This window comes from Clinocottus analis, unplaced genomic scaffold (genome assembly GCF_023055335.1).
Source record: "Clinocottus analis isolate CAN_PGR_092001 unplaced genomic scaffold, fCliAna1.0.p SCAF_16, whole genome shotgun sequence".
NCBI classification, from domain to species: Eukaryota; Metazoa; Chordata; class Actinopteri; order Perciformes; family Cottidae; genus Clinocottus; species Clinocottus analis.
In genome coordinates, this window is record NW_027175887.1 from 18,121,123 (window position 1) to 18,147,912 (window position 26,790).

Genomic DNA, 26,790 nt, shown 5'->3' on the forward strand with positions numbered 1-26,790 from the left:
AGGAGCAAGAACTAAAGAGCTTCAGCTTCTACTTTGCAGCCGGCGTCCTGAGACCCTTAACTCTGTGTAAAGCTAACAAACTAAACAGAACTATATCCTAAAATATTGATAATCTTCACCAAAAAGATGCATAAACAGCTAAAGTGTGTTCACATACCTTCAGTCTCGCTTGGTTCCTCCAGGAGTGCAGAGAGGGCGTTCACTCCTCTTTATAAAGCACCTTGGGAGGAAACGTCTGTTCATCTTTCACTTTCGTTTCCACGTCAAGAGGAAACATCTTTAACTGCTGGAACGCCCTCATGCTGCTCATGTTTTCATTGTTGTCGTTAACTTGTTCTTCATTTCCATGAAAACAAAACTCTGGTGTGAGTTAACTGGCGTGTTTCCTGTAAATGTGGCCGCTGCCAGCCGATCCAGTCTCGATTAACATTCCAGGTTTACATGATTTCTACATGAATCATTTCAAACACACAGCAGAAACCTTCATGGAGCCACAGAGAGCAACGTGACCGAGTTACAGCACATCACATGAATATGACGTATTATTCAATGAGTAGTATACGCACGGTACACCATCCAGATAACCACCATATATGGAGCAGGAGGAGGTAGAGAAAGTGACTTCAGCAAGAATGCTAACCCAGTAAATTCAAGACCAAGATTAACCAAGCACCTTTAGCACAAAGGCTAACCCAGCAACTTTAGCACAAAGGCTAACCCAGTAACTTTAGCACTGAGGCTAACCCAGCAGCTTTAGCACAAAGGTTAACCTAGCACCTTTAGCACAAAGGCTAACCCAGTAACTTTAGCACTGAGGCTAACCTTTTTGCTTTGTGTTTAGCGTCTCTTTGTAGTTGTTGTGTTTCTTTGTATTTCTTTTATATCTCTTTGTAGTTGTTTAGTATGGAAGCCCATTTTCGACAAAAAAAAAATTAGGACCAAAAAAAAAACAATTTAGGACAAATAAAAATAAAAAATTATTTTATTTTTTTTCGTTGTCTTTTTTTTCCGTCGACTTGAAGAAAGGCAACGAAAAAGAAAAAAAAGTTTCCCGTTTCATTCTAGGAGAGAAATGAGAACTTGATTACTGACGACAATCGTCAAAATTACAGTTACAGCCTAAATATAATTGTAGCTAATATTTGTACACACAAAATACTTTGTTGTCCTTCCATTGGCCATTTTTAAGAACAACTAGCACACATATATGTGTGCAAAGTCCACACATATAATGAATGAATTATTTACTTCAATGTAACCATCAACAGGCTTACAGGTGGTTGACAATGCTAAGCTATCTGTTGGTAAATAACACGAGCACTTGAATATAAAACAGTGCTTGCAATGTTAAATTAAAAGAATACGTGAATTGAAACAAGATTGGACTATTTTCTGACTTGTACTTGTTTTGTTGTATGAACAATACATATTTACATTTAAATGAAGGTTTGTAAAACCAAAGTGATGAAATAAGAAATTGCTTAGATGTTTCTCTTTTACTTTCGTCAACGAAAAAAAAAAAAGAAAAAAGTCCATAATTTTTTTTTGTCCTCTTTTTTGTGTTTGGCGGAAATTTTTCGACAACAAAAAAAAAAGTTTTTTTTTTTTGGTCTTAATTTTTTTTTTGTGGCAGAAATGGGCTTCCGTAGTTTTGACACTTTTCATCATGTAAACAGTAGTTTGCCTCTTCTGTCGGTTCACAGCCGTCAGGAACTTGAAAGAAAGGACGACATCGACACATTAAACTTCACATTTCAAGGCTTTTATTTACAGAACTCTTCCCAGAGTCACTTCTCGGTGGCTCTTCAGGTGCAGACGGAGGTCTTGCGGTCGAAGCCTTTCCCGCACACGCACAGCGATGCGGGTTCTCCCCGCGCTTCGTTCACGAACCTGACGGTTTGTTTATCTTCGTTTCCGGGTTGACGAGCCGCCGGCGGAGCTGCTTCTGACCGCCTCGAACAGCTCCTCTGCGGCCACTTCACGCCGGACATGCTGCGTTCAGGGACCCGCGGCTGCGTTCAGGGACCAAACCGGACTGAGTTTCTTTGGGTTTTTATACGCTGTGTTTGTCGTGAAAACGGCTACTCGACACCAACAGCTTCTCGTGACGTAAGCGCTCGTGTTCGGCTGCTGGCGCGAAGCACTTCCGGTCAGAGTTTATTGGTTTCAAAATAAAAGCTGATGGTTTAAGAACGTCTTTTTTTCTCTTTTTTAATAGAACAACATTAAAGAGGATTAAGAAAACATGATTCAAGAAATGAATGAAGAAGTGTTTAGTATTGATAAATCAAGTTAATAGCTTTAGGTTATTTAACTTTTATATACTTTTTGGTTATTTTTAAGCTATTAACGTTTTAGTTTGAAAATAGATAAAAGCTTTTTTCCCCTTTCGAATGAAACATGATTAACAGTAATAAAGAGGATTTAAGAAAGAAAAAAAAATATTTTTTTCAAGAAAATATGCATTGCTTTTATATATCACTTTGCTTTTTTGTTGATTTAAGTTTTAAAGACTTTTGGGTTATTTTAAAAACATTTATGTTTTAGTTTTTGACTTTTCATATCAAATATATAAGTAGTCTTCTTTGTTTCTATGTATTTATTCTGATTGCTTTTCAGCTTTGTGATATTGTGCATATTACATTTACTGTAAATACATGTTTGTGTATATTTTCCTTTGTAAAATATAATAGTCGTAATGTCTTTTTCTACCATGTCGTATTTATTGAAATAAAAGTGTGAAATGTAGTAAGAATACAAAAGAGACTTTTAAATAATAAAAGGAGACAGACATGAAGAAATGAGCTGTGACCGGCAGCGACCAGCAGGAGGCAGCGTTTCCTCAAGAAACGACACTGAGGAAGAAAACAACAACAACAACAACGTCATGACTTCAACATTCAAAGTTTTATTGTGAAAAAAGTCGCATCTCATCGGAACGTCGACTCAAAACTGTACAATCAATAATTTAAAAAAGAAAAAACAAGTTCAGCTTTGTGTTTAAGAACATTCACACGCGCACACACACACACACACACACACACACACACACACACACACACACGCATACACACTCGCAGCCAAAAAACAGAATAGTGTTTTACAAGTGTGTTTTTGTGTTTTTGTGTCTTAAGTCGTCGTCATTATCACAACAGTCTGTTTCTTTTTACAAATACTTCCACAACAGAAACATCACAGGGTGTCCCTGAACCTCTCACGCTTCTAAACTACACCTGTAAGGTGGAGAGAGAGAGAGAGAGAGAGAGAGAGAGAGAGAGAGAGAGAGAGAGAGAGAGAGAGAGAGAGAGAGTCCAGAATGAAACTCCGTTTGGAGACAAACTTGAAGTCTTTAAAAACAAAGCTGACGTCTGTGAAGTGAAACATGAAGCCGTTATTAAGCTCAACAACAACAACAACAACAACAACAACAACAAGCCGTTCCTGTTGAGCAGAAACTCGTCTGACATCCTGACAACACGACAACCTGCTGCTTCCTGTAGAACCATCCTACTTCCTGTAGAACCATTCTACTTCCTGTAGAACCATCCTACTTCCTGTAGAACAAATCTACTTCCTGTGAAGCGCAGCGGCTTTATTTCACTCAATGATCATATGACTTATTATTATTATTATTATTATTGAAGTAAAGAAGTGATGGTTTGAATGAACTGGGATGAAACCAGTTCAGCGTCTGGAAACTAGAAGCTGATGAATTATTTAAAATGTCACATTAAAAAAAAAAACCTCAACATTTTGAGATTATATAATAATAAAATTTGAGAAAACAAACTGATTTAAATTGTGAAATTATGAGAAAAGAAATTCTGAAATTATTTTAGTCTGAAACAATAAATGTTTACAGAAAGTACAGAGATGCTGAGGAGGAAGAAGAGGAAGAAGAGGAGGAGATGAAAGAGAACGATGAAGAACTGCAGAGATCTGAGAGAAGAACATCTATTATTCAGCAGCTATGAATCATGGGAGATCGAGCAGGGCGGGGAGGGGGGAGAGGAGAGAGGAAGAGAAGGAGGAAGAGAGAACAAAGATGGCGTTCTTTGTTTTTCCTTCGATATAAAACCTCCACAATTAAACACAATATTAATAATAATTATAATAATAATAATAAACTAGAAAGCCTTTAAAGAAAGAAAGAAAGAGGTTGTAGAGGGTCGATGAAGATGAAGATGAAGGCTTTTTGATGGAGCTGTAGATGTGAATTAGAGCGACAGACAGAAGCAGCACGCTGGGGTGACACCCTGGTCTCTGGACTACAACTCCCAGAAAGCACCTGGGGTCCAAATAAAATATATGAAAAACCATCTTGTGCTTCTTAACGAGACGAACAGGAAACGTGTTTTATTTCCTTCAAGTTATTAATAAACTCCTCCCGGAGGAGGAGGAGCGTATCCATGGCAACAAGCATCACCCAATGGAACGCTCAGGAAACAAAATGGAGTCTGAGGAGAGGAAGGAAGGAAGGAAGGAAGGAAGGAAGGAAGGAAGGAAGGAAGGTGGACACTGAGGTGTGCGTCATGAGGAGAAGCTAAATGTTGTGTCTCTAAACTCCTCTCTCTCTCTCTCTCTCTCTCTCTCTCTCTCTCTCTCTCTCTCTCTCTCTCTCTCTCTCTCTCTCTCTCTCTCTCTCTCTCTCTCTCTCTCTCTCTCTCTCTCTCTCTCTCGACTCTGGAGAAAAGGAAGAGTTTCCTGTTCTCCACAGGATGCGAGCGGCCGCTCTTCATCTCTCCATCCTCCTCCTCCTCCACTAGGAGATTTTGCAGTTGTTGCAGCCGCTCTTCATCTCTCCCTCCTCCTCCTCTTCCTCCTCCACTAGGAGATCTTGCAGTTGTTGCGGCTGCAGTTCTGCGGCGGGCTCTGCGGCGGCCGGATGGACTTGGAGCGCTTGAGGCTGTTGCCCTTGGCGGCGGCGGCGCCGGCCAGCGAGTAGGAGCGTCCGTGCATCATGACGGCGTTCATGCCGTTGGCCATGCTGAAGGACTTCAGGTGGGACTTGATGGCCACCGGCAGCGGCAGCTTGTCGATGAGGTGCACCGGCGTGCACGACACGATGGCCCGGCAGCACAGGTCCTGCAGGCTGAACACTGGGGGAGGGGCCGGGGAGGAGCCAGAGGGGGAGGAGGAGCCAGAGAGGGAGGAGTCAGAGGGGGAGGAGTCACATAGGGAGGAGTCAGGTGTTTAGAACAAATGTACAACATGTTGACAATATTTAAGAAATGTACCACATGTGTTACGTATATTTTTGGAATATTTTTCATACATTTTTCACATATTCATCAAATATCTTTCACCAATTAGTTTTTCACATATTTCTGATATTTATCAATTAAAAATTATATATATATATATATATATATATATGTATATATATATATATATATATATAATTTTAAAAAAACAGTTATTATTTTTTTTCTGCCATTTAGACATTTTACAGATATTTAGGATTTTTTTTTTCAAATCTATTTTTCCACTTTTTTTAAAAATCTTTTTTAAATCTTATCTATATTTTTCAAATCATTTGAATAGTTTTCTGATTCTTTCCAGTATGTCGGTGAGCTGTGCAGAAACCTCTCCGCGAGGGTTCTTCCCTGCAGGAGGTGCGCTCCAGAGGTTCTGGTCCTCACCCCGGTTGGGCTTCCAGAACTTCTCCATGCCGTGCCGCATCAGCACGATGCGCGACAGCTCCGTGAACGACTCGATGACGTTGAAGTTGCACAGCGGGCTGACCTCGAAGAACGTCATGCCGTTCTTCTCGGCGTAGGCGCGCGCCTGCTCCGTGGGAACCTGCCGCTTGAAGGCCAGGTGCAGCCGGTTACCCACCAGGATGCGCGGCACGCCCGGAGCATGCTGGGAAATAAACAAGAGACAGAGGAATTAAGAAGAAGAAGAAGAAGAAGAGAGAAAAGACTCTCTTCATCCCACGACAGACTGTCTGCTCTCACCTCGTCGATCTCTCTGATCCAGCGGTCGATGCCGTCAAACGACCAGCGGTTGGTGATGTCGTACACCAGCAGGATGCCCTGAGACACACAACACAACGTCACGTCCACGAGATACACAACACAACACAACGTCCACAGAGCGGCGGCGCACACGAGGCCAGTCGGGTTCGAGCAGGCGGCGTTCTCACCTGAGCGCCGCGCGAGTACGAGCGGAAGATGGTGCAGAACCTGCCCTGACCCGACGTGTCCCTGTAGAGGGGAGAGAGAGAGAGAGAGAGAGAGAGAGAGAGAGGAGAGAGAGAGAGAGAGAGAGAGAGAGAGAGAGAGGAGGGGAGAGAGAGAGAGAGAGAGAGAGAGAGAGAGAGAGAGAGAGAGAGAGAGAGAGAGAGAGAGGGAGAGAGAGAGAAGTGACGCTGCAGAAGGGTCACAGGCTCTGCAATAGTGTGTGTGTGTGTGTGTGTGTGTGTGTACCAGAGCTCCAGCTTCACTCTCCTCCCGTCCAGAAGGATGGTCGTGGTTTTATAGTCGATACCTAGAAAGAGAGAGAGAGAGAGAGAGAGAGAGAGAGAGAGAGAGAGAGAGAGAGAGAAAGAGAGAGAGAGAGAGAGAGAGATCAGCTAAATGACACATACATAAGTGTACATCTTTACCCACAATGCACTGCACAGAACTGCGATTGTCTTCCAGAGAATATGACGATCATGTTTACGGGCGACAACAAGAGATGTTTCTGACTCTGAAGACATATTTTTATATATTTAATATATGTTTGATGTCAGTGAGGGTTCAATGAGGCGTCGCTACATATATAATAACATAACAGATATAATATTCATTCATTACACTCTGGGGTCGTCGTGACTCTTTCATTTATGTTGCTGCTTTAGAAAACTTTACACTAGAATTTATATTTCTGATCATTTTCAAGATTTCCTTCACACGCTGCTGGTGTAAGATTAATTATTTTATACTATTCAGCTCATTTATGTCTTTATTCTTCATGTGTGAGTCATCACGTCATCACAATCAGCTGTTGAGCTGTTTCTCTGCAGCTCAGTGTGGCGTCTGTCCGGAGGAGATGACACCACAGCAGGAAGTGATGACACCACAGCAGGAAGTGATGACACCACAGCAGGAAGTGATGACACCACAGCAGGAAGTGATGACACCACAGCAGGAAGTGATGACATCACAGCAGGAAGTGATGACACCACAGCAGGAAGTGAGAGTCCTCGTGTTCGGCCTGAAGAACAGAACAAACCCGTCTCCTCCGCCGCCACGGAGGCCCACACTGGTGAACCATCTTCACTGGGGACCATGCAGCTTCAACACATGAAGCACAGACTTCTATACAACCAGAGGAGTCGCCCCCTGGTGGTCAGGAGAGAGAATGCAGCTTCAACACATGAAGCACAGACTTCTATACAACCAGAGGAGTCGCCCCCTGGTGGTCAGGAGAGAGAATGCAGCTTCAACACATGAAGCACAGACTTCTATACAACCAGAGGAGTCGCCCCTGGTGGTCAGGAGAGAGAATGCAGCTCTAACACATGAAGCATAGACTTCTATACAACCAGAGGAGTCGCCCCCTGGTGGTCAGGAGAGAGAATGCAGCTCTAACACATGAAGCACAGACTTCTATACAACCAGAGGAGTCGCCCCTGGTGGTCAGGAGAGAGAATGCAGCTTCAACACATGAAGCACAGACTTCTATACAACCAGAGGAGTCTCCCCCTGGTGGTCAGGAGAGAGAATGCAGCTCTAACACATGAAGCACAGACTTCTATGCAACCAGAGGAGTCTCCCCCTGGTGGTCAGGAGAGAGAATGCAGTTCTAACACATGAAGCAGAGACTTCTATGCAACCAGAGGAGTCTCCCGTTACACACTCAGACTCCTGGGATAAAACACTGGCCTCTGGCCGCGTTGGCCTCTGGCAGGTAGAAGCTGCCGGCTAACGAAATTAGCAATATCTTCCAATTTTCCAGGCAGCAAAGTGCTGAGCTCGTGCTAAGCTAATTGAGTTAGAGAGAGTGCAGGACTTGGTAGCCAGCGCTGCTTCCTGCTCAGCCTCAGATAATCAATGGCTGCTCTGATGTGACGTCTGAGCTGCTGCTGCTATTCTGGGACTCGGCTTACTTTGTTGTTGTTCTTTTGGATGCGCTCAGAGCCGCGAGGACGCTTTACAAATATAAATGTTCAGCTTTCTGACTCGGAGAGGAGCTGAAGCTAACGCCGCGCAGCGCTTCCTGTAGCACCAGACGCTCCTCTTTGGGTTTAATATGTAAAATAAATGAACACCAGAGAGAAACATCTGCAGCAGAGGAGGCAACACAAGAATATGTGTGTGTGTGTGTGTGTGTGTGTGTGTGTGTGTGTGTGTGTGTGTGTGTGTGTGTGTGTGTGTGTGTGTGTGTGTGTGTGTCAGGAGGATTAGACCTTCCTCTCCCGGCATCAGGCTCCCGGGGGAACGACCCGTTGTTAGCGAGCACCGAACCAACCACAGAGTTCAGTCTCTCAGGCGGCTCTGGTAAATCATCATCATCATCATCATCACCATCATCCCCCAGAGCATCAGCTGGGGTTCATTACTGTGATGACAGACTGTCACACGCTCATTACCCAGAAAGCTCTGCTGCGTTCAGCCTCTGTGGGCGACATCACACATTCATCTGCTGGAATGCTCCTCAGGAGGTTTGTGGTTATTATGCATATCAACACTATATATAAATATATATATATGAATAGATAGATAGATAGATAGATAGATAGATAGATAGATAGATAGATAGATAGATAGATAGATAGATAGATTGGGGGTTCTCATGGTGTCTGTCAGCGCTCTGATCAGCAGCAACACTTCTGATCAATAACGCTCTCAGAGGAGGAGTAGTCACCGACCGGCTCCAAGAGAAACCAGGAGCCAATCACAGCCCAGGACGAGCCGACCAATCACAGCCCAGGACGAGCCGACCAATCACAGCCCAGGACGAGCCGACCAATCACAGCTGCTCCTGTGTCCTGGTTCTCTGCTCTTGAAGCTTGAAGCGGCTCCTGAGAGCTCAAACCTCTTCTGCTGCGCTCATATTTAATGACTTTAATGACTCGTCTGATCTCCAGCGGTCCTTTTGGTCCCAGACAGTAATGTGCCATTACATCCCATAATAAGAGGACAACAACAACTCATCCCAGAGCCATTCATCTGCAGACTTTTACCATTTATCATTTGTTTAGAAAATGTCAGAACAGAAAAACAATGAGACGTTTTCTTTCTTTCATTATTATTATTAATCTGACAACGTTTTGTCTCTAAATGTTGAGAAAAGCAGAAATAGTTCATCAGTCGAGACGACGTCTTTAAATACCAACAGTCCTGAAACACACATCCACATCTACTCCATGTTTATGAGTAGAGAGTTTGATTTATTCACCCTTTCATTATCTAAATACTTGCTGATCGACTCATCAAATCTTTTCACCCCGAAAATCAGATATGTGAAAACACATTTCAAACCCTTTCAGATCACAACCTCCTACATTATACACACATTCATGAGCCATTAAAAACATCACGACACCAGGAAGTCAACCCGCCTTAAAGCAGACGAAGAATTAAAACAAAATCCCCGCTGAGTGAATAAAGTGTCGGCCTCCTGTAAGTGAGTGTGTGTGTGTGTGTGTGTGTGTGTGTGTGTGTGTGTGTGTGTGTAGAAACGGCCGAACGCCGACAGGAAGCAGGATTCCTGAGGCGCGCTGGTTCTGCTGACTCGTGTATATTTCCTGACATGACACACTGAGGGCAGCATCGATCTGTGGAGCGAATACCTCACCACTTCACGCTTCACCTCTCAGACGCTGGAAGGTGGTCCGATGCCGCGTCACAAACCCGACCAGCAGAGACACAGAAGTACCGGTGACCAACATGTACACAGCAACTACACTGCTGCTCACATTTCAGAGCCTCGTTCTTCTTCTGTGCAGCCGCTGCACTTCATGTCAATGCATCAGGATCACCTGCAGGCCACTGAGTTAAGTTGAGTTAAGTTAAGTTAAGTTAAGGAGGAAGTAAGGCACCACCAACAGGATGGAGCTCACGCTGAAGTGTTTTCTGTGTGTAGGATTCATTTGGAGAAGCCGTCACATGAAGTTTATGGGAACATAAACGAGGCTTTCTGTGGTATTTGTTCATGTATTATTTATTCATTCAGGCTGTAAATCATTTAAAGAAATAAAAACAGAAAACAGTGAAGTAACAACAAAGCAAACCTCTGGGAGCAGAAGTAATGTGTTATTTATAACCACCAAGCATGTCCACTAGATATAGAACTATATATATATATATATATATATATATATATATATATATATATATATATATATATATATATATATATATATATATACACACACAGTTGTCACTACCATACCATGAAAACAAAAGCTTAAACAATTCACCTCAATGAGCTGAAACAACCTAATAGCGTTGGTGTTTGGTCCCTTTAGAGGTTTAATTCTTTCGGGCTTCACTTTGATGGACTGTGTGAGTCTGTGTGAGTCTGTGTGTGTATGTGTGGGTCCATGTGTGTGCCGCTGACCTCCAGCTCACTAAAGCTCCTCCAGCAGGAAGCGTTAAACTGGTTGTGTTACTCTGAAGTAACAACACAGCCGACTCGGCGATAACATCCTGGATGTATTGGACCAACTCAAACCACACACACACTCCTCATGGGTCTGAGTAAGCAGCCTGCACTCACACACACGAGTACACAACACTTCCTGTATTGCTTTTAAAGGAGGAACCGTGTCATTGAGGTGTTACTGTGTGTGTACAGTGTGTGTACAGTGTGTGTACAGTGTGTTTACTGTGTGTGTAAACTCTATTGTCCCGTCGGCAGCAGGACTACAATGCAGGACAGAGAGACTCACCAGCCGCTCACTGAGCTGTGTGTGTCCTCCACTGTGTCCACGCAGCAAAATGCACATCTAGTACGTTCAAGGCCTTTCTCAGGAGCGAGCATGATGTAACACAAGGAGCTCATCATCATCATCATCATCATCATCACCTCAAGCAGGACAGTAACTCACCGCTGCTGTACGCGTAAGGGGACTCGGCTGATCCGTCCTGCAGGCTGTCCAGGATCTCTCCTTTGCCCACGTCGCTGTCTCCCACCAGCAGGAACTTGAGCAGGTAGTCGTAGCTCTTCACCGGGCTGCCCTGGCTCACCATGCTGTCTCCCATCGGAGCGCACAGGGTCGCCTCCACTCACTCAACCGCAGCGCTGGCTTTTAGCCCATGAACGTGCTTAAAAAAGGGGTGAGTCCACCAGCTTTAAAAAGTCCTCCAGAAAAAGGCAGCGCTAAGAAGGGCCAGACTAGTTGATCAACCAGCTGGAGGGCAACCACGTGGTTCTGAAGGAGCAACGCATCCTTATTGATGAAAGCAAGAATTAGAATAGTTTGCTCAGTCAGAGGAACTTTGAACTAACGTAAACAAATGGTGTTTGTCTTTCAAGCGGATGAGTGGCAGCTTATAAATACGTTTAACCACAACGTGACGATGAATTCCCTTCTTGAGCCATAAAAACACGATATATTAGAATATATCAAAGAGTAGAAGCGTCGGAGTGTAACTGGAGCTGCATCCGGACAGGATGCCTCTGGGCTGCAAAAAGTCTACGAAGGGAAGAAAAACATGCTCATTGTTCAGTATCAGAATTATTAAAAGACACTTCTGCCAGTGTTAGGAGCAGATATCTGCGCTGACATATGTTTTCTAGCCAGCAAACGCGCTTCTGCTACCTTTTTGTTCCCGTTTAGGAGAGAAAGCTCTCAGGGGAACAACAAGCTAGCCGACTAGCTTAGCTGTTAGCACCGAAGCTAACGCTGGCATCAGACTCGCTAGTTATTAAAGACACACGTCACTGGTCGCGCGTTACGCTCCGGTTATAACAACCTTAATAACGACCCGTATCAGCCCACGTCCCGCTGGATATAAACTGTGCAGACCGACGCTAACTTAGCTCAACTTCAACCCACGTCTGCGTAGCTTTCAGGCCGCTTTCGGGGGTCTTTCTTTAGTCCGGGGTGACAAAGATTCCCGTAACCTCACTGCGTTTTTGTTATCCAGAAAACACCGAAATCTGCAGAGGGGATCAGAAGCTCGCGTCGCTTTTAAGTCCAGTCCAAATCTCCGTGGGAGTACTCAGCAATCTCAGTCCGTGATTTGTCCATTTTCCTCCATCGCATTGAACCATAATCACAGCTGTGACTCTTCGTGCCGCGTAACGACGCAGACTGCGCCGCTGACAGATCGCGCTACTCGACCGCACTCTCTTGGTTCCCGCCCTCTCACTACAAGCCCCGCCTTTCCGCGCAGCCGATTGGACGCCATTTCCGCGGTCGCTTCCGCGGGGGGGAACCCATTGGCTGAGCAGAGACGTCCGTCAAAGCCCGCTGTCAACAACACGCAGATGGTGAGGGGGAACGTGCACAACAAAGATGATTCATTTATGTTTATGAATACAAGCAGAACAATGGAAATAACGCGTGAAAAACATGATTACATTAAAGAGAAGACACGTTATTTTGTTCAGGGTACAATTCTGACATTTTAAGAGGGCCTTTAGCTAAATTAAAGACACAATATTTGGTGATTTTGGACAACACATGGACGCATCACTTATTATTATGCATTAATATAGACAAGAAAATACATATTGTGAACATTATTTCATATTATTATCAAACGTATATCCTTCTATTCCAAGAGGGACTACAGAATACATTGTGTATTTTTTAATTAGTTTCAGTCAATAAAATAATACATTAGTTTCATATTAACTGATCTAATGGAGCCGACAGTTATATTTACCCTTCCCTTCCTTTTACTTTCACTCACTCCTCTAACCCGTTTTTATACCGCTCCCTGTGGTTTGATGGAGAGAAACTGCCGCCACATTAGTAACACTGTGTGTGTGATGCTTCTGAGTCAAAGCTGTTGTTGTAACATCGTGAGTCACCGCTGACAGCAGAAGAAGCTCAGAGGACCAACACCGACGTAAACATCACCAGAGAGGTGGATGGAAGAGACAACTTGAATGAGATCATAAAGATCATAAAAATCCTGTCAAGAGGAGCTTGCAGAGTCGCATCAATTGATCGTTTATTAGTTAGTTATCGCCCATAAAATGAAAACATTCTCCAGTAGAAGATATGATCTCACATGTAAAGCAACGAGGGAGATCTACTCTATACAGAATATACAACATCTATATCTCTAGTACACAAAAGGCTCTGACAGGTCACAGCTATACGTTTAGATCTGGTATTTTATCAAAGATGAATCTATTAGGAAAGTAGTTATTCAATTACCATACGATTAAAAAATGACCCGACTGATATTTAAAATCCAATTTATCACAAATAAAAAGTTCTGATACAGATGAATGAATCTTCCACACAGGACGCTGCTCGTGACCTGAAGCTTTGAGTCAAACTACATCTACACAACATTCAAGCTGTCACAACTAATTATAGGTAGCCAAGTGCTTTTATTCTGAAAAGCTGCTTAGAGCCGAGTGTTACCCCTCTTAATTAATTGCTTTATGGGGCATTATGATAAAAATAAAGACATTAAATCTGAGAATTTGCGACACCAAGACGCTGAGAAACGAGGTCACGACCTCCCGCCTGGTCAGAACAGAAACGAGGTCACAGAGAAGTCGACCTCTGACCTCTTGGTTCATTAATCCCTGCTTGCTGTCAGCCATCTGCTGGAAGCTTTCTTATATTTAGCAAATGAATTCTGCAGTTACAGCCAGACGCGTGTTTTAAGAGGTCGTTTCTGACACCAGAAGAAAAGCTCCCAAAAAATGAGATTATATTATTATCAGTTTACAAAGAAAAGCCTTGTTTGAAAAGAAGAGAGGAATATTAAATAGATTTTTATTAAACGATGAAGGAACATTTAGTTTGAAACGATAAACAAAAAGGAGAATTCACATTCAACAGTTTAAACTGTAAATACATCATCGGATTAAAACATCACTTTCATCTCTGATTGGCCGCGGCGTGGTTAGCTTAGCTTAGCACAAAAACTGTAAAAATCTTCCTCGGTTCAGGTTTCTACATCAGTGTTACATTTAAGGAGAGGTCGGTTGTTATGAAGACTCAATAAAGGACAATATTTAACTAAAATAACATTAATTGGCACATAACAAGTTACTTAAAAAACACACAAAAGCTGACGTTCACACTGTTGTAAAGATTTTGTCAACATCGCAACAGGAAGAAGACGACCGTTCACTTCCTGGTTAGAAGAAAAATGACGACAAATGAACTTAAATCAAAACACAAATCATTTAATTGAACTAAAACTATTAAGGATTTAAACACAAAATATAAAGAAATAATTAAAAAACTGTATCATTTGACTCTTATTAATACTTTAATAATATAAACTCTAGAAGACTATCGACATGATCAGTGCAGGTAATGAATGAATACCTGATTTCTGAGTGGCATCCAGCCATGTGATCCAGGCTCTCAAAGAAACTAGTTTAAGAGCAAATTACATTTTCACACTAAAGATTTAGTCAGTTCACTGATTTGACGACTATTAATCATGTTGTTTATGTCACATGAGATCAGATCACAGTTCTTACCACAGCGGGACGTGACTACTCGCTGGTTTTAGGTCGCTCTGAAACATTTGAAGTTCTTCTTCCTGAAGCCGATCAGATGAAAAGTGTTTCTGTTCTTCTGTCTGACAGCAGCGCGTCGGCTCGACTGCATCCAGTCACTTTCCTGCTGGCTCTCAGTCCGTCTTGGTGCTCTTGTGCCTCCAGGGGTAAACCAGCTCCCCCACAAACAGCTTCTGGACCAGAGCCGCCCACGAGTCTTTGGGGTAGCAGCTGTAGGTCGGCGTGCGGTACGTCTGCACCACGGAGCCGCACTTCAGGGGGTTGATCTGAAGAGGAGACGCCCAGACTCATGCGTTAGCCAGTTAGCGCTGCTGCTAGTTTTCGCTAGCTCCTCGCTAGCCCCCGACAACCATCAAAGTTAGCGGGACCTGTGCAGGCAGCGGGGAGCTAGCAGCAGCGCTAGCTTACGACAGTGGGGACACCCACCGAAGGTAGCAGCGGCTTGTAACTCAACTTTTACAGTATTTTGTATTTGTATGACAACTTCTCCTTCGAACTTCTGCATTTATTCAAGTTCATCACCCGAAACTATATTTTACAAGATCACATTTGAACGCATCACAATGCACCTTTGCTGAATACTTATTTTTACTGACTGGACCTTGAACGCATCATGATGTAACTGAATGGCACCTCCTACGTTAGCCATTAGCCGTTAGCCGTTAGCTGTTAGCGTTACCCAACTAATGGGACAGAATTTAGACGACAGAGAAACTAAAGGAAGCTGCTTTTGTTTGAGTAACAACAACAAGACTTTTGTCCCACATCCTTCAGAATAAAAGCCTCATTCCATAATGTTATGAAAGAAAAGGAGCAGGACTGCTCACCTCCATCAGCAGGTGCAGGGCCGTGCCCGGCTCCTCACACAGCACCCTGAACTTCACCCCCTCTGAGGAGCACAGCGATCACACAGAAGAGTTACCACTAAACACATTCACAGTGTACGAAACAACAAGATGTTTTGCAGTAAACATTCTCCTCTCAGGAACATGAAGCGGTGGACGAGTGAAGCACCTGCCAGGCGGTGCGGCCGCGTGAGGCGCAGCGCCACGGCGAACAGAGGGAAGGAGTTGATGAAGTCGATGCTGAGGTGCAGGACGCCCTGGAACAGAACCACCACCAGACGCAGCTGCAGCACACAGGGACACGCAGGCGTTAGAAACAAACACACCACCCATCCACCCAATCATCCATCCTTCCATCCATCCATCCCTCTCTCCCTCCCTCCCTCCATCCATCCCTCCATCCATCCCTCCCTCCATCCCTCCATCCTACCAGAGTGAACACCAGGTAGTAGAGCGCCGTGGTGGGAAGCAGGAACAGCAGCACGGTGAAGAGCAGCGTGCCGATGAAGAGCTGAGGGACACGGGAGAGAGTCAGAGCGTGTGTGTGCGTGTGTATGTGTGTGTGTGTGTGTGCGTGTGTGTGTGTGTGTGTGTCTGTGTGTGTGCGCGTGTGTGTCACCTGGTCCAGGTCGTAGCAGCAGGAGTCGACTCGTTGTCTCAAGACGTTCCACTTCTTCCCTCTGAAGAGCCTCCAGAGAGACGAGAGGCCGTAGAGCTTCAGACAGTACAACCTACACACACACACACACACACACACACACACACACACACACACACACACACACACACACAAATAACATTTAAAAGGGGAGCTTTTACTCTTTGGGGACAAATAATAACTAATAGAAACATTTGAGTGAGAAAAAAAAACTAAAACAGGTTTACGTATAATAATCACATATTAATGATATATTAATCATAATAATCATATAATAACCTTCCTACAGTTCATCCTCTAAAGAGGAAACCTCCACTGTGATCACAGAGCATATTTTTAGGTTCAGGCCGTAAAGATTTAATCATATTAAATATTTAATAGCATTAAATATTTAATAAGATGCTCGTGAATATAAAAAGCACAAAGAGCTGAAACATGCAGAGCTCATGTTCATCAGCAGCTTCCAGGGATCAGAGATCCTCCTCATGCAGGAGAAGAGTCCCAGCTATTGATCCTCTATCACCATCATCATCATCATCATCATCTACATGTGTAAACATGTGAAGACACGCCTCCACACGCCTCCACACGCCTCCACACGTGAAATATTGACGAGGTGACGCTAACACACTGTAATCTATTTTTAGATCTTGGCAGCAGGTTATTTATAGACCTCTGAAAGGAGCTGAAGACGTTTGAGCAGAAGAACGAGTTCAAGAAGCTCGAGACGTTTCTGACGTCCACGTCTCAGTGAAGCTTGTTAGCTTGTTAGCATGTTGCTAACTCCAGCTGAGGCTTCAGTTATAAAGACTTACATGATTTATTTATAGATTTATGAAAAGTCTTAATGTCTTGTTGAGCTCCAGAAGATGAAAACATGAATGAAGCAGCAGATCCTCAGAGAGGTGGTGAAGACGCCCCCTGCAGGTCATGAGAGGAACTCTCACATGAAGACTCACTTTACAGTAATAAACACAAAATAAAATTTATGCAATAAATAAAATAAATCATGTTTTTGCCCTGATTACATTGAATTAAATTACTTTAAACTTCTTGTATCTTTTACTTTACTACAGTAAAGTTTAAGTGACAGCAACACCTGATGGAGCGATGCAGTACTGTCATATCCTGCATGTGGTATTCACTGCAGAGTACTAAAGACTACTGCAGTACTCTGCGTACTGGCGGTCCTCACCTGGCGCCGTACACGTAGAAGCAGTAGATGTGGAAGGTGAGCAGGGCGACCATGTCCGACAGCAGCGAGAGGGCGAAGGTCAGGCCGAGGCACGCCGAGAGCCCGCCGTACCACAGGATGGCCTCCACACACGGGGCCAGCAGGTGGATGTAGCCTGAGGGGGTGTGGGGGGGGCGGGGGGGGGGATCAGGTGGGAGCTGAGCTCTGTGTTCTGTGTTCTGTGTTCTGTGTTCTGTGTTCTGCGTTCTGCGTTCTGCGTTCTGGACTCACTGATCCACAGGTGGATGTGGTAGAGGAAGAAGCGGCCCAGCACCTGGTCCAGAGCGCGGTTCATCTTCAGGCCAGCAGGAGCTCCCATCAGCCACTGCAGCAGCTCCTCCAGCTGCTTCGCCACATGCTGAGGAAGAGGAAGAGGGAGACGAAGAGGAGGGAGACAAGGAAGAGTGAGGCAAAGAAGCAGCTACAAATCAGCCGCATCACTGTGTGCTGACGACTACTTTATTAATCTAAACATATCTCAGTAACGTGTTGTTGTTGTTTTGATCGTGTTGTTGTTGTTGTTGTTATGAACCATACGTCGGCTGCAGGCACCAACGTGTTGGCCAACATCGAGATGTGGTCGTCTCTGTAGAGCCAGAACATGAGCAGCAGCCCCAGAGACACGTCCAGCAGCACGGACACCAGCAGGTTGGCCTTACTGAGGGGGGGCGGGGGGGGGGGGGGGGCAGGTAGAGAGAGAGAGAAAGAGAAAGGGGGGGGGGGGGGGGTCATCAGACGAACTACAACATTAATAGTTCATACATTAATAAACATGAACAGTGTTCAGAGCGTTCACCTCATGAGCGCCGTGTGTCCGGCGGCGCGCTCCGGCGAGCCGAGCGTCCTCATGTGGTCGGTTCGGTACCGCAGCTGAACGCACGAGGACAGCGAGCGCGACAGGAAGCGTAGCGGGAACAAGCTGAACACGCTGCAGAGGGAACGCAGAGGGGGAGGGGCTTAACGCCTCACAGAGAGAGAGACATATATATTTATATATTTGCATGTAGCGGCGCTCCCGGCTCCTCACCGGCCGCTGGAGGCCCAGGTCCAGATGGAGAGCAGCCAGCTGAGCAGCAGGCAGAGCGGCACCGAGCTCTGCTTCAGCAGCTCCACCACGATGCTCGCCTCGCGGCCAGACGACTGCCAGTGGGTCGACTTCAGGGGCCCGTCATCGTACCGGTCCAGGAAGAAGAGAGGAGCGCTGCCCGACACCGCCTGGAACACCTAGAGGAGGAAGAGGAGGAGGAGGAGGACGAGGTTGATTAAATAAATACATAAATAAATAAATGCATAATTCTCCTGCGTCTCCTACTTGTCTCAGCTCGGACGGCGGCTCCGTTTGGTCCTCCACGGGGTGAAGCTGAGAGAACATCACCTTCTTCTGCTCGTAGTGGACGAAGATCACCTTCTCCTCCTCCTCCTCCTCTTCATCACCTCCCTCAATCTTCTTCTTCGTCTCCCGCTGAACTAATTTTCCATCTGGCGATGACGAAGATAAAATCATCGTGAACTCCTGATGAAGCACTTGACACGAATAACAAAATAAACTACAAATAATTAAAAACTGTTGAACTGATCCCACATGAACCCAGTGGTTTCTGGTACCTCTACATGAACCCAGTGGTTTCTGGTACCTCTACATGAACCCAGTGGTTCCTGGTACCTCTACATGAACCCAGTGGGTTCTGGTACCTCTACATGAACCCAGTGGTTCCTGGTACCTCTACATGAACCTAGTGGTTCCCGGTCTGCGTACCCTGGCCGCGCTGCAGGACCCGGCAGCTGAAGCCCGTCTTGCCCAGCTGGCGGTGGACCTGCAGCCAGCGCTGCTGGGGGAAGATGGTGCTGAGATCCCGGAGGAAGCTCTCCATGCCCTCCTGGCCGTCTTTGGGTAAACTCCACGAGCCGAGCACCGACAGCTCCGCCCCGCTCTGGGCCTCCATCTGGGAGGAAGGACGAAGAGAAGCTTTGAGGAGAGGAGCTCCAGCACCGAAACGCACAGCAGATGTTCACAAAGTCACCAGATGTTCCTCTGAGAGCGAAAGGAGGTGGTTTGTGTCTGAAGACCCGTGTTGCTGCTCCGCACTCACCTGCTGGATGTACTGCTTCACCTGCCCGGGGATGAAGGGGTAGTGGATGACCGCTAGCACCACGGCGGACTCGTGACCGGAGATCCAGCGGCCGACCAGCAGGCCGCTGTCTGCCCGGTTGCAGCACTGCGGAAAGAAGACCTTGAGCACCATGATGCCCCTGAAGCCTCCAGCAGCTCTGAGAAAGAGGAGGAAGAGGAGGAGGAACAACAACACGCTCAGCTTCGTCTGCCTCTGCTGCATTTCTGCTGCTTTGTTTCACTGAAGACGAATATCTTTTAAAACAAAAGAGTTCCTGTCAATCTGCTGAACTTCTTTTAAGAGTTCAACATCTTTTCTCTGTCGATGTCGAACAAACTAACAAACAGACTTGTTTAAAGAACTGAAATGGAGACAATCTACACGTCTGATGACCGTGAAGACAATCTGTGTGTTACTGCCTCACGCAGCAAGGGAAAATAAATAAATAAACTTCCTCCAGAACCAGACGGAAGTACAATTTTTAAGCATTTGTATTTCCTTGATTCATTTATTTTTTCATTTACTTTACAGATTCAGATCAATTATACAAAATATAATAAACAAATACATTATGATTTAATATTATGGACATAGATAAGTACCATAGAAGATAAGCCCCACATGTACCAGCTTCAACATTACAATAACGTAAATGCAATTATTATTAGTATCCAATAATATAATGTTAAATAGTAATGTATATTACAGCAGAGTATTTCGATGTGGTATTAATACTTCTATTTAAGTAAAAGCACTTCTTCCTCAACTGGACACTCAAAACATCAAGAATATAAAAAACCTGTATAATAATTAAAAGGTTTAATAATTCTGTAAAATAACACCTGACTCAGGCCGAAACAAAGAGCGGGGCCTAGTTATTCATGAGAGATATTAACGTTCTCATGAGTGATTCACATGAAAGAGAGACGCGAGGATGAATATTAAAACTCGTGATTGTTCTCTGGAGTCCGGCGCGAGCCGGCTGACCTCCTTTCACGCCCTTCACGTATCGAGCGTCTGGCTCGTTGTTGTGGCAACACATGAAGCCCGCGGCGGCTATTGATGTCTGTCAGTCAGCGAAGACCGCAGCTTCGCTTTAGCGATGGAATTACCGGCAAAATACATTTAAATAAATAAACGATGACACAACATCAGGTTCACCGTTAACTGTGTGACAACGTTGTGAAGACCAGATACTTGTTTTAAAAGAATACATTTTTTTTTTTACCTTATTTAACACCGACAGAAGCTTTCGCAGTCCATTCGTAACGTCGAGGAGAGTTTAGCTCAAGTCGCCATCTTGTTTGTTGACAGTCCATCGCATAAAATGTCCGGTGAGAAACACAAAGCTCACGTCAGTTCCGGTCGAGTTGTATTTAAAATCCAACGATGTATGAAGAAATTACAGTTCAACAAAACTAATTACGAACGTTTTTTTTTTTTTTAATTTAAGGCTTTTTTGTAGTTGTCGACTCTCTCAAGTGTGTTTTTTTATTTATTTTTTAGCGTTATACGGAAGTTCTATTTAATCTTTCACAATAAAATCGTAGACTTCTGTGCCAAAAAGTGAGTCTCGGGACAGTTCCGGTGGTTTACTGACGGACACGTAACATAAACAAGTATTTATTTATGTTTGGACAAAACGATAAAAGGAGTCAAAATAAATATATTCTGTGTTAGTAAAAATTTGAAAAGTTAAAATCCTTTAATCCTACTTTGTCACTAATACATTAAATGCATTAAGCCCATACAGTAATCAATCATCACAATCTGAATAATTAGAACAAGACAATTGATTGAGCACTCATTTACAATACTACTACTAATAATACTATGTATTATGATAATAATAATATGCTTGTTACTCACCAGGAGTTGTTGCTGAATGAGGCGTCGGCCCAACAGTCAAGATATTTATCTCCTTCTGCGGTGACACAGCGAGAAAAGAGCGGGATGAAAACCTCCAACAGGTTAAAAAAACAACAGATTATTAACTTCACACCCGTAAAGTCTGAAATGTCATAGTTAGTACTGGGGGACGAAAATAGTTATTTTAGCTTTGTGTGTTGAAACAAATCATGAATATTTGTTTACTTTATTTATGAATGTACATACACATACATACAGATATACATACAATTATTGTGAAGAGGAAAGCGGAAAGAGAAGAGGAGAATAAAAAATGGCTGCCGTTTAATGTAGCGGGTTGTTTTACTTTTATAATTAACGGATCGGAGTTTTATTCTCAGTGTACAGGGTCGGCGCGAGATAAACCCTCGGTTACAAGATATATACATATTTTTTTTAGGAATAGAGTGTTGTTAATTATACAGTTTATATTAAATATTCTAATTTGAATTTTTTAAAAAACGACCGAGTAGTGAAGGTCCACTGAGAAACCGTCGCGTTGCCTTGTGGGTAACCAGGAAGTAAACACCAACACGTTGACCATGGAGCAGTCGGAGCGGAGCCGAGCGTCGGACAGCAGAAGAGCGGACAGGAAGGACGTCTTGCGGGACTTCCAGGTGTCTTTCTTCGCGATGAGTCGTCTGGTTTCATTTCCGTGGAGCGTGAGTATCAGCGGACACTATTTATGTGACGTCAGACCAAACCTCATTCACATTTTTGTATCTTCGTGATTTTCTCTCAAGCGGCATAAAATGCGCGGCGTCCGAATATGATTCATAATGTTTCACAGGTCAGAGGATTCTCCCGCGAAGTTCGGCCCATTTGTCTTCACTGTGTTCATTTTTATTTCATTTTATTGAACATTTATCTGCAAAATATAATGAAAAAGGGGATGCTTTTTTTTAAAGATGATTTGTTTAAAATGTCTATTTTTATGCTTTAATTCAGCAGTTACGTACACAAACAATAGTGTAAAATAATTAAAAAATATATATCCATTAGGAATATATATATATATATATATATATATATATATATATATATATATATATATATATATGTATTTGTCTTTTCATCACAATTGATTAATATGTATATGATCGATATCAAGTAATTATTATTTTAGTCAAAATGTTGATAAAAGGTGAAATTAAAATTGTGAGATTAAATTCATGATTCTGTGAAAAACATTAAGATTTCTGACTTTTATGAATAAACAGTTTAACTAAAACACATTTTTAAACGGCTTCGTCATTTCTATCTGACAACTTCTCCATTTCAGTTTTTAGAAAAGGATCTTGAAGGCAACACATCGTCAGCTCTGCTGTCAGACATCCTGCAGCAGGTGAGCGTCTCTCTCACACACACACACACACACACACACACACACACACACACACACACACACACACACACACACACACACACACACACACACACACACACACACGATCAGGAGCCGATATGACGTCACGACGATCATCAATAAGTGAATCTCTCGTGTGTGTCAGACGTGTCGTCACTCTCTGTGCCGGAAGTTTCCGCCGTCGGTCCGATACCGGAAGCTGTTCCTCTCCGAGCTCATCAGACGGGTTGGTGGTGTTTATGTTAATTAAAGGAAGAATCAGTAAGACCGATATTCTCATTAGTTTAAAAGCAGTTGTTGATTTCCAGGAAAACTCATTTTAAAAGAACCAAAGTGAATTCCTCAGTCGGTTATTTATGTTTGTTACTAACTAACAATATTACTTTTCACTCATGTAAAACTCATGTAAATGTGGTTAAAAGTCATGTAAATGTGGTTAAAAGTCATGTAAATGTGGTTAAAAGTCATGTAAATGCGCTGTAAAAGTCTCCCGTGAGGTCATGACAGTCACGCCCCTCCCTCGCGTCCCTCAGCAGGAGGCGGCGGGCTGCGACCCGCTGGACGCGCTGTACGACTCTCTGGCTGAAGTGGTCGGCGCCGGAGACCCGACCGAGTGCTTCAAGAGCTACTTGCTGGTACCGGACCCGTTTTCCATCGGCGCCGCGTGAACAAAGTTGTTGTTGTTCTCTGTGTTGTTGTTGTTGTCGTGACGACGTGCGGGTGTCTTGCAGCCCGGCGGCGAGCCGGTCAGCCTGCTGGAGAGCGTCTCTCTGATCTCAGAGGGAACCACCGGCCTGGTGACGTGGGACGCCGCTCTGCACCTGGCCGAGTGGGCCCTGGACCACCGGCACACCTTCACCGGCAGGTACCAGAACCACTAGGACCCAGAAACTAGAACCCCAGAAACTAGAACCCCTAGAAAACGAGCGGCCGGCCACCCGGTGGCAGACTTCGCTCATGGCGGCGTTCTCGTCTCCCCACGGCAGGACGGTTCTGGAGCTGGGCAGCGGCTCGGGTCTGACCGGCATCGTTATCTGCCGCTCCTGCGGCCCGAGAAGATACGTGTTCAGCGACGGGCACCCGCGGGTGCTGCAGGCGCTGCGGGACAACGTGCGGCGGAACGGGCTGAGCGAGCGGTCCAGCGCCGAGGTCATCGTGGAGGAGATGGACTGGACCACGGCCACGGAGGACCAGATCGGCCGGATCGGAGCCGACGTCGTGATCGCTGCAGGTCAGAGTCCAGAGAGGACCAGGACTACACTGAGACTATAGAGGACCAGGACTACACTGAGACTAGAGAGGACCAGGACTACACTGAGACTATAGAGGACCAGGACTACACTGAGACTATAGAGGACCAGGACTACACTGAGACTATAGAGGACCAGGACTACACTGAGACTAGAGAGGACCAGGACTACACTGAGACTAGAGAGGACCAGGACTACACTGAGACTATAGAGGACCAGGACTACACTGAGACTATAGAGGACCAGGACTACACTGAGACTATAGAGGACCAGGACTACACTGAGACTATAGAGGACCAGGACTACACTGAGACTATAGAGGACCAGGACTACACTGAGACTATAGAGGACCAGGACTACACTGAGACTATAGAGTACCAGGACTACACTGAGACTATAGAGGACCAGGACTACACTGAGACTATAGAGGACCAGGACTACACTGAGACTATAGAGTACCAGGACTACACTGAGACTATAGAGGACCAGGACTACACTGAGACTATAGAGGACCAGGACTACACTGAGACTATAGAGGACCAGGACTAGTTGGAGGTCTACAGACCGTATGTTTCCTCCTCCGGTGCAGACGTGGTCTACGACCCGGCCGTGGTGGAGGGTCTGGTGGAGGTCCTGTCCAGGATCCTGAGGTCTTCGTCTCCGGAGGTCTTCGTCTGCTCCGCCATCAGGAACCCGGAGACGTACGCCGGCTTCAAGCGGCTCCTCGGTGAGAGAGAGCGGCGCTCTGCGAGGACGACCTGGACCGTCTGGTTCAGGTCGTCTGACTGAAACGTTTCTCTGTTTGTTCAGAAGCCGCCGGCGTGGCCCACCAGGTGGTCAGCGGCGCCGTCAGCCCGGTGTTCCCCTACAGCCGGGACGTCCGGATGGAAACGCTCAAGCTGTTCACGTGACGCGGACGCAGCCAATAAAGACTTCACTCACAAAACCTGCATCGTGTCAAAGTCCTTCTTCTACATTTACAAACGTGGATGAAGTGAGTGCAGCAGACGGTCCAACGTAAGAGCTCGTGCCTCTTCAGGGAGAGACAAACTGTTTCTTTCTCCATCCAAAATTGACGTAACTTTAGCCATTTAACGCTCTATGCGACTTCCGTTTCAGCTTTGTTTTTCTCATTCAAAGTAAAAGCACCGTATCTCAAAACAGGACACATTTTGCTTCACTGCATACAAAAACAACAGAACTTTAGAACACATATTGAGTTACTTACAGTCCGTAACTTAGTTATTAAATTAAAACAAGGCTTTGTAAAGCAGCACCAGTGTGTCCAGTATGTGTTAAACAACTTAGACCAGTTCAATCTGCTGGGAAGGGAATGTTTTATGTTTTTTTTTTTGGATACCTCATCATTTATAAACAAGCACAAATCCTCACCACAATGATCTGATATCAAAAGTTTCGGTATGTGATTAATAAACAGCACATTTATAAATAAAGAATATAATAATGATTAAATCCTTTCGTTTCAATGTACAGTATATGTATCTGTATTCTCTTATCTTTTATATAACTTCTCATGACCAAGAGAAGATCAACAAAAATATACATTTTATTATTTTATTTTAACGTCTTCACCGGAGTCGTGATTGTGCCAGATTGAGTCTAACTTCGTGGTTTTCCGTGTGCACCGCCCTCTGGCGTCCAGAATGCGTCACTGCAGATTTAAACGCTGTTAAAAGCGACGTGTTCAGAAAGTGAGGTTTCGCGCCCTCTGGTGGCCGAGGTCCGTCCCTACAGCTGGATTAAATAAAGTTACTTAGGTAAAGTTTTAATGGCTGAACAACAGTTTCCCTCAAACGTTATCTGTCGGAGGACGCGCACGCGTGGGCGTGTACGTGCGGGTCCCGGGTCCACTGGGTGCAGGAGGGCGGGCCTCGAGCGCGTTCACACGGCACCGCCTCCTCCCGAGCGCCGCAGAGCAGAAGAGCAGAAGAAGAAGAGAAGTCCTCCCGGTCCCGAGATGGCAGAGAAGAAGACAGAGAAGAAGAAAGCCGTGCTGCTCAACCTCTGGGGCGTCGCGGTCTCGCGCGGGCCTCGCGCGCTCCTGCCCGAGCTGGAGGAGCTGCACGCGCTGCCGCGGTAAGGACAGACGGTTATGCAATACATCGCTTGTGACGTGCGCGCGCATGTGTGTGTGTGAGAAAGAAAAAAACACATACGTGTATACTTATACACACATTAACATATAGAAGCATAGTGTGTGTATGTGTGTGTCCCTGAAGGTTTGACCTGTTACTTATCAACAGGTCAGGGGCGTGTCTTAACTGATGAAGGGGGCCTAGCTTAACATATAAGGGGGGGGGGCGTGTCTTATGAACAAAGAAGGGGGCGTGTCTTATGAACAAAGAAGGGGGCGTGTCTTAACAGGTAAGGCGTGTCTGCCCTGAAGCAGCTGCTGCATGAGGTGTAGGCGTTAAGTTATTACACCAGTTCACCTGAATAAGAACGTGAAATACAACTAAGACCAACTGCCATTACATGTCCTGCAACTGTGGCCTTTAATTAATATTATTTGACTTTATATATCTTCTGTTTCCTTTGAGCAAAACAAAACATTTCTTTCAGGAGCTTTGTCTCTGAAATATGATATTGCTTGTTTTCTTGAATCCTTTACTTTGAAAGTCTTCCTGTCCTTAACGTCGTTGTGTCTCTGGCCTCCAGCGGCTTCCTGTCCGGCGTGGCGTCCCTGAAGGACGGCGCGATGAGCCGGGCGGAGACGGGCCAGGTGACCTTTTCTCA

General features: G+C 44.9%; 4 protein-coding genes across 6 annotated transcripts in view; 2 read left to right on the plus strand and 2 right to left on the minus strand.

The window, feature by feature from the left end:
• Positions 1–3,106: 3,106 nt before the first annotated feature.
• On the minus strand, positions 3,107–12,269 carry rab40c (RAB40c, member RAS oncogene family). The gene is made up of 6 exons (XM_068578147.1): positions 11,045–12,269; positions 6,432–6,492; positions 6,149–6,209; positions 5,961–6,038; positions 5,643–5,865; positions 3,107–5,099 (listed from the first exon to the last, which is right to left on the minus strand). The coding sequence occupies exons 1-6, from the start codon at positions 11,196–11,198 to the stop codon at positions 4,828–4,830; spliced, it is 849 nt and encodes a 282-aa protein (XP_068434248.1). The 5' UTR covers positions 11,199–12,269; the 3' UTR covers positions 3,107–4,827.
• Positions 12,270–13,919: 1,650 nt separating this feature from the next.
• pigq (phosphatidylinositol glycan anchor biosynthesis, class Q) lies at positions 13,920–21,434 on the minus strand. Its single transcript, XM_068578143.1, has 15 exons — positions 21,379–21,434; positions 20,738–20,808; positions 19,489–19,666; positions 19,155–19,341; positions 18,711–18,877; positions 18,426–18,622; positions 18,195–18,326; positions 17,936–18,056; positions 17,630–17,756; positions 17,360–17,513; positions 16,126–16,237; positions 15,937–16,017; positions 15,676–15,790; positions 15,489–15,550; positions 13,920–14,927 (listed from the first exon to the last, which is right to left on the minus strand). The coding sequence occupies exons 3-15, from the start codon at positions 19,639–19,641 to the stop codon at positions 14,775–14,777; spliced, it is 1,761 nt and encodes a 586-aa protein (XP_068434244.1). The 5' UTR covers positions 19,642–19,666; positions 20,738–20,808; positions 21,379–21,434; the 3' UTR covers positions 13,920–14,774.
• Positions 20,709–25,115, plus strand: eef2kmt (eukaryotic elongation factor 2 lysine methyltransferase). Of its 3 annotated transcripts, none has more exons than XM_068578145.1 (10): positions 20,709–20,843; positions 21,382–21,479; positions 21,891–22,079; positions 22,700–22,762; positions 22,929–23,009; positions 23,317–23,418; positions 23,515–23,648; positions 23,770–24,014; positions 24,623–24,760; positions 24,844–25,115. In XM_068578145.1, exons 3-10 carry the CDS (start codon positions 21,960–21,962, stop codon positions 24,942–24,944), a joined length of 984 nt encoding a protein of 327 aa, XP_068434246.1. In that variant the 5' UTR covers positions 20,709–20,843; positions 21,382–21,479; positions 21,891–21,959; the 3' UTR covers positions 24,945–25,115. The 3 variants fall into 3 exon arrangements, with proteins under 3 accessions (XP_068434246.1, XP_068434247.1, XP_068434245.1); XM_068578146.1 differs by having other exon boundaries at positions 21,936–22,079; XM_068578144.1 differs by lacking the exons at positions 20,709–20,843; positions 21,382–21,479 and having other exon boundaries at positions 21,707–22,079.
• A 681-nt stretch (positions 25,116–25,796) lies between these two features.
• ephx2 (epoxide hydrolase 2, cytoplasmic) overlaps positions 25,797–26,790 on the plus strand; it is a 6,048-nt gene continuing 5,054 nt past the window's right edge. The window contains exons 1-2 of the mRNA XM_068578570.1: positions 25,797–26,130; positions 26,713–26,790. The exon at positions 26,713–26,790 is cut by the window's right edge and continues 1 nt beyond it. Coding sequence (XP_068434671.1) covers positions 25,823–26,130; positions 26,713–26,790 — 386 coding nt within the window. The 5' untranslated portion in view covers positions 25,797–25,822. The remainder of the gene's footprint in view (positions 26,131–26,712) is intronic.